At 41.9% G+C, this 10,234-nt stretch overlaps 2 protein-coding genes across 2 annotated transcripts in view; both read left to right on the top strand.

The window, feature by feature from the left end:
- LOC129860138 (oocyte zinc finger protein XlCOF22-like) overlaps positions 1-10,234 on the top strand; it is a 231,117-nt gene that overhangs the window by 75,061 nt on the left and 145,822 nt on the right. The window lies entirely within an intron of this gene.
- Positions 4,026-8,378, top strand: LOC129860200 (gastrula zinc finger protein XlCGF17.1-like). The gene has a single exon (XM_055930587.1). It carries the CDS (start codon positions 4,405-4,407, stop codon positions 5,515-5,517), a length of 1,113 nt encoding a protein of 370 aa, XP_055786562.1. The 5' UTR covers positions 4,026-4,404; the 3' UTR covers positions 5,518-8,378.

Here is a 10,234-nt window from a genome sequence, read left to right as displayed (position 1 = left end):
GTCATATTCAGGTCCTGATTGGTCAACAAGCTTATTTGACAAGTCAAAAAGTGTTTTTTCGACACGCAAAGACCCAAACGGCGTTCCATAGAAATCCTGGTTGAGAATGAAACGACTGAACAAATGAACGGAACAGCACAACAAGTAAGTGAAATAAATAGGTTTTGATTATGTTGTACTGGTAATGGGGACATATGTAAATGTCAACAAAATAACTTTTTGGTGTGTGTGTGTCTGTAACCTTTAGTTAACTAGGCAAGTCGGTTAAGAACAAATTCTATTTTACAATAACGGCCTAACCCGGATTACGCTGGGCCAATTGTACGCCGCACAATGAGACTACCATTCACGACCGGTTGTGATACAGCCGAGAATCGAACCACCGTCTGTAGTGATGCCTCTAGCACTGAGACACAGTGCGCTGCGCCATTCGGGAGCCCCTTGAAGTGTTGAAGGTCCCCAAGAACACAGTGGCCTCCATCGTTCATTCTTTAAAAAAAATATTTATTAGTTCGTAGTAGGACAATCAACAATTACAATTACAGAAATACAATTTATTTTTTATTCTCCCCCAACACAAAGATAGATGAAAACATATAACAACCAGACAAATAAATAAAAAGTACAATGTGCAGTTGCTTCGACTATAGCCAATATTCACATACATTATTTTGATTATACAGATTTACAGTTCCAATGCTTCTATTCAACAATATCACCGGTCTCCCAAATATTATGAAACTCTGGGGCTTTCCTTTTCACAATATAAGTATATTTGTCAAGAACCAGGCTTGACGTTAATTATTTTAACCAATGACCAGGTGAGGGGGAACTGACATACTTCCAGCGAAGAACAATTGAACATCTAGCTTGTAAAAGACTGTGGTCAAACATTTTATTTTCTCTCATATGTAAAGAGATATTTTCTGGGTAAAGATTTAGGAGGCATAGTTTAGCGATTAGTGGTATTGGGGTAGAGGTCATCTCAGAGATATAGCGCAGTACTGAGCTCCAAAACGTTTGTATCTCAGCACATTCCTCCAGGCAATGATACAAGGTGCAAGGTGCATGTTACATTTAACACACAGGTCTGGGGTATTGTGGTCAAATTTGTGGAGCTTAACAAGGGTGATATACGCTCTCATTGTCCAATTGTATTGCAACAATCTCAGGCGGGTGTTTATTGTCTGTATCTGAGCTCTAGAGCATATCATACCCGATACACTGTACATATCCAGAAGTGGACCTAGAAGTTGGGGAGCCCATCTGGTCCTCTTTACCTCCCTTCATATTGAAATATCAGATATTTCAACACCATCCAATTCCTTTTCCAGATCAAATTTAGTGTGTTCTGAAATAGAGGCAACATCAAGATCAAGACCTGATTAGTTAAGTAAAGTGTGTTGTAGTAGGAAACAAATGTTTGGTTTATTTCTATAGGATCCATTGATAATTGTCCTTTTTTTACCCCCTTTTTCATGGTATCCAATTGTTACTGTCTTGTCTCATTGCTACAACTCCCGCACAGACTCGGGAGAGGCGAACCACAACACAACCGGGTTAGGGAGGGTTTGGTCGGTTTGTCTCATCGCGCACTAGCAACTCCTGTGGCAGGCCAGGCGCAGTCCACGCTAACCAGGTCACTAGGTGTATGGTGTTTCCGCCAACACATTTGTGCAGCTTCAAAATCAAAGGTTCAAAATCAAAATTAGCAGTCAGTATCTGGTGTGGCCACCAGCTGCATTAAGTACTGCAGTGCATCTCCTCCTCATAGACTGCACCAGATTTCTAGCACACATCTGCATATTTCAGTTAGTCAATGAAGTGCTCATGTGCTATAACTCAATTCGCCTTTACATTCCTTCTAAACAATGCAATTGAAAAAAAAAACTTTTGCAAAGGGTAAAGTCTACAAAACTTAGTCCACTCTGTTCACAACAGATTTTAGTTTTGGGAACAGAAAACTGTATTAAGATCAGATGTTTCATAGATTAGAACATTTGCAGAATGTCGGTCAAAATTCATCTCGTTCCATCTTCTCCCACTGTCGGCCAGGCCGGTAACATCAACAGTGAGGACAAGCCCAGCCTGCCTCGCTAAGCGGATGCTTCACATTTATACATCTTTTGAAATATCTGTCTCATTGTTCTGTCTGTGGCTGCACTGTGGTAGTGGGGGAACAGGAAGTTCCAGACAGGCACACAACATTCTTCAGTATAAAGAAACGCCAGAACTGTGACGTCCAGAACCTTTGTGTTGGTTTTTTACTACTACAGGTATGTAATAGCAGGTTTAAACGTTCTAATATCAAAAGAACATGTCGTACCATTCTAGGTAACAAATCTGTTTAGGTATTATCACGTTTGGTAAAGGGTTGATTTGTTATTTTTGTGTCAAACCAAGTGAAGAACGCGATAACTATTTTACGAGCCACATAACTAGAGACTTTGGGTTTGTCTGAGTGGATGTACATCATTTTCTCAAGGCAATTTCATAAAAAATAAATGTATTTGAGGTTTCTGAGTTCCTTTTGCATGTTAATTGGTTTTGTGTAAAATTCATAAACTGGGAAAATGGCGACGCCCACTCTGTCTGGGCATTGAAGCTGAATGTAATGATTATCAGTTTTCTACATGTGTACTAATATTCAGACACATTCAGTTTCTATCTTTGTCTATAAATGTTACTATGGTGTGACGGAACTACTATTGGTTTTTGATTGAAATAATACAGTGGCCCATTCGAGAGAGACGCTGGTTACGCTGGTTACAAGGTTATTCAGGAAAATAGTACATAGTGCTGCCTAAAACATACTGCAACCGTGTACTAAATGTTTTTTGAGTCATTTATTAATGTAAGTAAATTCAAGAAATCTACTATAGGTAAAGTTTAGTTACATTGTGCAGCGTGTACTTTTGTCTAATTTCCATTAATTCATGTTTTGTTGTCAATGCTTACCTACCTGATTACCTACCGGCGCTGCACCTCAATTTTCTACTGCCTGAGCTCATTTCCTCTTATAGAAAAATAGCTGAAAAGTTTTGTGAAGCACCTGTATCTAAATAATTACAGTACTGGCACCAACAATGAGTACATACACCTATTTCAGTCCAAGTCAAGCACTGAATTTGATAATTGAACAAGAAGAAATAGAATATATTTTAATTGAGAATATAGAAAGTGCCAGAACAGTCAAGACAATTAACCTTCTGTGTCTGTTTGTCATTGTTACTACAGGACAACTAGAATTAAGTCTGAGGCCGGGAACATCAACAGTGAGGACAAGCCCAACCTGCCTCACTCCTTCCACACTGAGTCCAAACCTACATTCACTGGGTCTTGATTGTGACAGTGGAGCCCAGTTTGCACTGCAGGATCCAGAGATGGCATTAGTGAAGCTGGAAGACTGCAGTCAAACACTGGAGCTGAATGTCAACATTAAAGATGAAGAAGAGGAGGAGAAGATTGGGAAATCTGTTTCTCATGGTAAGAGCAGATTCTATCTATCCAAGTTTGTTATTCATTCCAACTTCCCACTGTGTATGAAAAGTTGCTGTAGAACTGTTTCATGATGAACTGTTTCAATTAGAAGGTAGATGTTATTTCATGCTACTGATACTTGCATTGTTTGACACCAGTATTGCCAGCATTTGTTTTATTCACTGGGCTATCTGGAGTGCTCAGAGAGTAGGCTAAAGAAGTGAAGGACACAAACTGCCAGCGTTTTAAAGTTCTATGATTTTTTTTTGTACCTTTATTTAACTATTCAAGTCAATTAATTAAGAACAAATTATGATTTACATTGACGGCCTACACCCTGCAAAACCCGGACGACGCTGGGCCAATTGTGAGCCGCCCTATGGGACTTCCAATCATGTGATACAGCCTGGTTACTAACCCTTGTGATAGTGAGTGGATGATGATATGACTCATCATTTTCACGACTTTTAGAAAGGTTTTATTCTCTTTTGTTTTGTACAGCCTACTGATATGAATAACTATGTCACCTGGTACAGCAGAAGAGGACTGGCCACCCCTTTGAGCCTGGCTCCTCTCTACATTTCTTCCTAGGTTCCTGCTTGCTGGGGAGTTTTTTGTGGCCACTTTGCTTCTACATCTGCATTGCTTGCTCTTTGGGGATTGAGGCTGTGTTTTTGTTAAGCACTTTGTGAAAGCTTCTGATGTAATAAGGCCTACATAAAATACATGTGATTGACATGTATATCACACCAACTGACTGGTTCTTCTGATGTTGTTCACACAGGAGACCATATAGAGACATTCTCTACATCCAGAGAGCAACAGCAGGAAGATCACAGAGCTAAGAGGTCTCACCACTGCCCACATTGTGAGGAGATTTTCCCATTTCTATCAAAGCTAAAAATCCACCTAAAAATCCACATAATGGAGAATCAGAATTCCTGTACTGACTGTAGGAAGAATTTCACAACATTAAAGGCTCTGACAGTTCATCAGAGAGTGCATACAGGAGAGAAGCCTTACTCCTGCCCTGACTGTGTAAAATGCTTCACAACATCAACTGAGCTAAAAGTTCATCAGAGAACACACACAGGAGAGAAGCCTTACTCCTGCTCTGATTGTGGAAAGAGTTTCTCTCAACTGGGCACCTTAAAACACCATGAACGTATACACACGGGAGAGAAGCCTTACTCCTGCTCTGACTGTGGAAATAGGTTCTCTGTACTGGAACACTTGAAAGCACATGAACGTATACATACAGGTGAGAAGCCTTACTCCTGCTCTGAATGTGTTAAATGCTTCACAACATCAACTGGGCTAAAAGTTCATCAGAAAACCCATACAGGAGAGAAGCCTTACTCCTGCTCTGATTGTGTAAAATGCTTCACAACATCATCTAGGCTAAAAGTTCATCAGAGAACCCATACAGGAGAGAAGCCTTACTTCTGCTCTGATTGTGCGGTGAGTTTCTCTTTACTGAGCCACTTAAAACGACATACACATATACACACAGGAGGGAAGCCTTACTCCTGCTCTGACTGTGGAACGAGTTTCTCTTTACTGTGCCACTTAAAACGACACGAACGTATACACACGGGAGAGAAGCCTTACTCTTGCTCTGACTGTGGAAAGAGTTTCTCTGTACTGGGCCACTTAAAAAGACACCAACATGTACACAAGGGAGAGAAGCCTTACTCCTGCTCTGATTGTGTAAAATGCTTCACAACATCAACTGAGCTAAAAGTTCATCGGAGAACACACACAGGAGAGAAGCCTTACTCTTGCTCTTATTGTGAAAAATGCTTCACAACATCAACTGGGCTAAAAGTTCATCAGAGAAAACACACAGGAGAGAAGCCTTACTCCTGCTCTGAGTGTGTAAAATTCTTCACAACATCAACTGGGCTAAAAGTTCATCAGAGAACACACACAGGAGAGAAGCCTTACTGCTGCTCTGACTGTGGAAAGCGTCTCTCTCGAATGGGCCAGTTGAGAAGACACCAACGTAAACATAAAGGAAATACGCCTTACCACTGATCTGACGAGAATATGTTTTAAAACAGGAGAGAAGCCTGACTCTTGCTCTGATTTTGTCAAATGCTTCACAACATCAACTGGGCTAAAAGTTCATCAGAGAACACACACAGGAGAGAAGCCTTACGTCTGCTTTCAATGTGGCAAGAGTTTCTCCCAATTGGGCAATGTTAAAACACACCAACGGATACACACTTAAGAGAAGCCTTATCACTGCACTGACTGTGAGAAGAGATTCTACAGATTGGGCCATTTAAAAAGACACCAATGTATACATAAAGGAGAGAAGCCTCATCAATTCTCTCAGACACGCTAAGATTAATCATGCCACTTAATTCTCATCTCATAAAGTAATTGGCCATGTTGAATTGGCTCAAATGAAGAAAGTGTAGAACACTCTATTGTTGTCCTATTGTTTCTCACTGTGAGAGAACTGTGCAGAGGAAAGGGTGCGTTTAAGGGCCTCCCGGGTGGCGCAGTGGACTAAGGCTGTGCCACCAGAGATTCTGGGTTCGCGCCCAGGCTCTGTCGCAGCCGGCCGTGACCGCGCACAATTAGCCCAGCGTCGTCCGGGTTAGGGAGGGTTTGGTCGGCAGGGATATCCTTGACTCATCGCGCACTAGCGACTCCTGTGGCAGGCCAGGCGCAGTGCACGCTGACCAGGTCGCCAGGTGTATGGTGTTTCCTCTGACACATTGGTGCGGCTGTTTTCTGGGTTGGATCATTGTGTCAGGAAGCAGTGCGGCTTGGTTGGGTTATGTTTCAGAGGACGCATGGCTCTCGACCTTCGCCTCTCCCGAGTCCGAACGGGAGTTGCAGCGATGAGAAAAGACAGTAACTACTACCAATTGGATACCACGAAATTAGGGAGAAAAAGGGGTAAAAAAAGAAGAAAGGGTGCGTTTATAGAATGTTAGCCTCTCTTTACTTTACTGATCAGTATGCACCTTGTCAGTTTTGATGAGTTTTGTTAGCTTCTACTGCAAAGATATTAAGCTGACCTTGAATTTGCCCTTAAGGTTGAATATCCTCTGTGAGGCGTCTCACAATGGATTCTGATGGTTGACTGGGTGGTACTGCTTCCCTCTGCAGTTTTCTGTGGGAATGAGCTAGTAGACACAACCTACACTGAGTGTACAAAACATTAAGTACACCTGCTCTTTCCAAAACATAGCTTTCACCTGGGTTCACCTGGTCAGTCTATCTTCCTTAATGATGTCGTTTTTGTGTATTTCTTATGGACCCTCATTAGCTTTCAGCAAAAACAAGAAACTGCGGTTGCAGTGGGCTAAGGAATGAAAACACTGGACACATATTGCCTGGTCTGATTAATCCCGGGTTCCTGCTGTTTCACGCTGATGGGAGGATTAGGGTATGAAGGAAACCACGAGTACATGCATCCAGTGGTGGAAAAAGTACCTAACTGTTGTCATGACTTTCCTCTGTGGGTAAGGTTTATGACCCCCCCCCATAAATACCTTTCTCCCTTCCCTCTCTCTTGACACTAGAGGGACTCTTGAATAGCCTTTGTTAAACATAGAGAGTCTGGGAACATCAAACAAGTGGAGGGAAAGGAACCACATTTCGGTAATAGAACCAGTTGAAAATATGCGTTGGTACTTAATGAATATGATGTCAGTTCGGTTGTCATCTGAGACATTATGACTGATGACAGGAGGACCTAAACTGTATCTGGGAAAGTCTACACATTATAATGATCAGATTCACATGGAATTGTTGTGCAATTCAAATGTTTAAACATAAAATTATTTGTGAAAAGATTAAATGTAATTTTAGCTTCCAAATGAGAGATTTGAGTTTTCATAAGGTTAGGTCTCTGCTCAATCAGTGGCCCGCCCCTGTGAAGAGACATGGGTTATAAACTATGAAACACACCCTTCTCTCCCTCCACTATATAAGCCCTTGACGAAAATGTAACCTCCTGTTCCGGGTACATTAGGATTACGATCCGATGTCAGAAGGATTCAGATAATAACTACAGAACGAAGCCAACCTCAGCGTGAGCTTTGGTTGCGAATGGTTTGAACTCTTATTCGCTACAGAAGTGATACCTCCTAGCCGTTGAGTTAGCAGCGGCTGCTGTAAACGTGGGCTAGGAGAGGACAGACAGAGTATCCCGTCTACCACACAACGACGACACTACAACGTATACCGTTCACCACCTGAGACACTCTTCAAAGGACAAAGGACTCACAGCCTTCCATCTACCACCAACCTATTGAAGCGCAGCTCAGAGTAAATATTTATTGCATTTTCCTTTTCCGAATTGGCGGTAATTTAGAATGCATAAGATTCTGTATTTACGATCGAGTAGCTGCCTACGGCCCGATAGAGACACAGCTTCTCCCTTTGTTCTTCAGTCTTCCCGCTCTTTCACTCAAACCCAACCCCCTTTTCTTTGTGTAACCAGCTGTCATATCTGTTCCGTCCGCCAAGGACGTTTTCCTTTATGACATAATTTGTAATCAAGGTATGATTCATTCTGTGTATATGTAATTCTGTGTGATTAGTTAGGTATTTAGTAAATAAATAATTAAACCCAATTTTGTATTGCTGATTCAACTTGTTAGCCAGGGTTCGTGAAGATAACCAAGAATTTACAACTTTCAGATGAGACTGAAATAAGGTGACGATTAATATTGACTGCTATTGATCTAAAATATTACTAGGTCTTAAAGAGTTTATTCGGAAGATAACTGCTCTATAAATATTATTTTGTGGTGCCCCGACTTTCTAGTTAATTACATTTACATGATTAGATCAATCAGGTAATATTAATTACGGAGAAAGGATTTTATAGAATAGCATGTCATATCACTTAATCCGGCATAGCCAAAGACACGACACTGTCATACTTGAGTGAAAGTAATGATACCTTAATATAAAATAACTCAAGTGAAAGTGAGTCACACAGTAAAATACTACTTGAGTAAAAGTCTAAAAGTATTTGGTTGTAAATATACTTAAGTATCAAAGGTAAAAGTATGAATCATTTCAAATTCCTTAAATTAAGCAAAGCAGCCTGTACAACTGTGTTGTGTTTTTTATATTACAGATAGACAGGGGCAGATTCCAACACTCAGACATCATTTACAGATAGCCAGGGGCAGATTCCAACACTCAGGCATCATTTACAGATAGCCAGGGGCAGATTCCAACACTCAGGCATCATTTACAGATAGCCAGGGGCAGATTCCAACACTCAGACATCATTTACAGATAGCCAGGGGCAGATTCCAACACTCAGACATCATTTACAGATAGCCAGGGGCAGATTCCAACACTCAGACATCATTTACAGATAGCCAGGGGCAGATTCCAACACTCAGACATCATTTACAGATAGCCAGGGCAGATTCCAACACTCAGACATCATTTACAGATAGCCAGGGGCAGATTCCAACACTCAGACATCATTTACAGATAGCCAGGGGCAGACTCCAACACTCAGACATCATTTACAGATAGCCAGGGGCAGATTACAACACTCAGACATCATTTACAGATAGCCAGGGGCAGACTCCAACACTCAGACATCATTTACAGATAGCCAGGGGCAGATTCCAACACTCAGACATCATTTACAGATAGCCAGGGGCAGATTCCAACACTCAGACATCATTTACAGATAGCCAGGGGCAGATTACAACACTCAGACATCATTTACAGATAGCTAGGGGCAGATTCCAACACTCAGACATTATTTACAGATAGCCAGGGGCAGATTCCAACACTCAGACATCATTTACAGATAGCCAGGGGCAGATTCCAACACTCAGACATCATTTACAGATAACCAGGGGCAGATTCCAACACTCAGACATCATTTACAGATAGCCAGGGGCAGATTCCAACACTCAGACATCATTTACAGATAGCCAGGGGCAGATTCCAACACTCAGACATCATTTACAGATAGCCAGGGGCAGATTCCAACACTCAGACATCATTTACAGATAGCCAGGGGCAGATTCCAACACTCAGGCATCATTTACAGATAGCCAGGGGCAGATTCCAACACTCAGGCATCATTTACAGATAGCCAGGGGCAGATTCCAACACTCAGACATCATTTACAGATAGCCAGGGGCAGATTCCAACACTCAGACATCATTTACAGATAGCCAGGGGCAGATTCCAACACTCAGACATCATTTACAGATAGCCAGGGGCAGATTCCAACACTCAGACATCATTTACAGATAGCCAGGGCAGATTCCAACACTCAGACATCATTTACAGATAGCCAGGGGCAGATTCCAACACTCAGACATCATTTACAGATAGCCAGGGGCAGACTCCAACACTCAGACATCATTTACAGATAGCCAGGGGCAGATTACAACACTCAGACATCATTTACAGATAGCCAGGGGCAGACTCCAACACTCAGACATCATTTACAGATAGCCAGGGGCAGATTCCAACACTCAGACATCATTTACAGATAGCCAGGGGCAGATTCCAACACTCAGACATCATTTACAGATAGCCAGGGGCAGATTACAACACTCAGACATCATTTACAGATAGCTAGGGGCAGATTCCAACACTCAGACATTATTTACAGATAGCCAGGGGCAGATTCCAACACTCAGACATCATTTACAGATAGCCAGGGGCAGATTCCAACACTCAGACATCATTTACAGATAACCAGGGGCAGATTCCAACACTCAGACATCATTTACAGATAGCC

The sequence above is a fragment of the Salvelinus fontinalis genome, chromosome 7 (genome assembly GCF_029448725.1).
Source record: "Salvelinus fontinalis isolate EN_2023a chromosome 7, ASM2944872v1, whole genome shotgun sequence".
In the NCBI taxonomy this organism is placed as follows: Eukaryota; Metazoa; Chordata; class Actinopteri; order Salmoniformes; family Salmonidae; genus Salvelinus; species Salvelinus fontinalis.
Note: the sequence above shows the minus strand (reverse complement) of the source record. Positions and strands in the feature narration are given on the sequence as shown.

What these genes read in the sequence shown, in the direction of transcription:
- LOC129860200 (XM_055930587.1), top strand. Translation starts at nt 4,405, where the DNA reads ATGGAGAATCAGAATTCCTGTACTGACTGTAGGAAGAATTTCACAACA.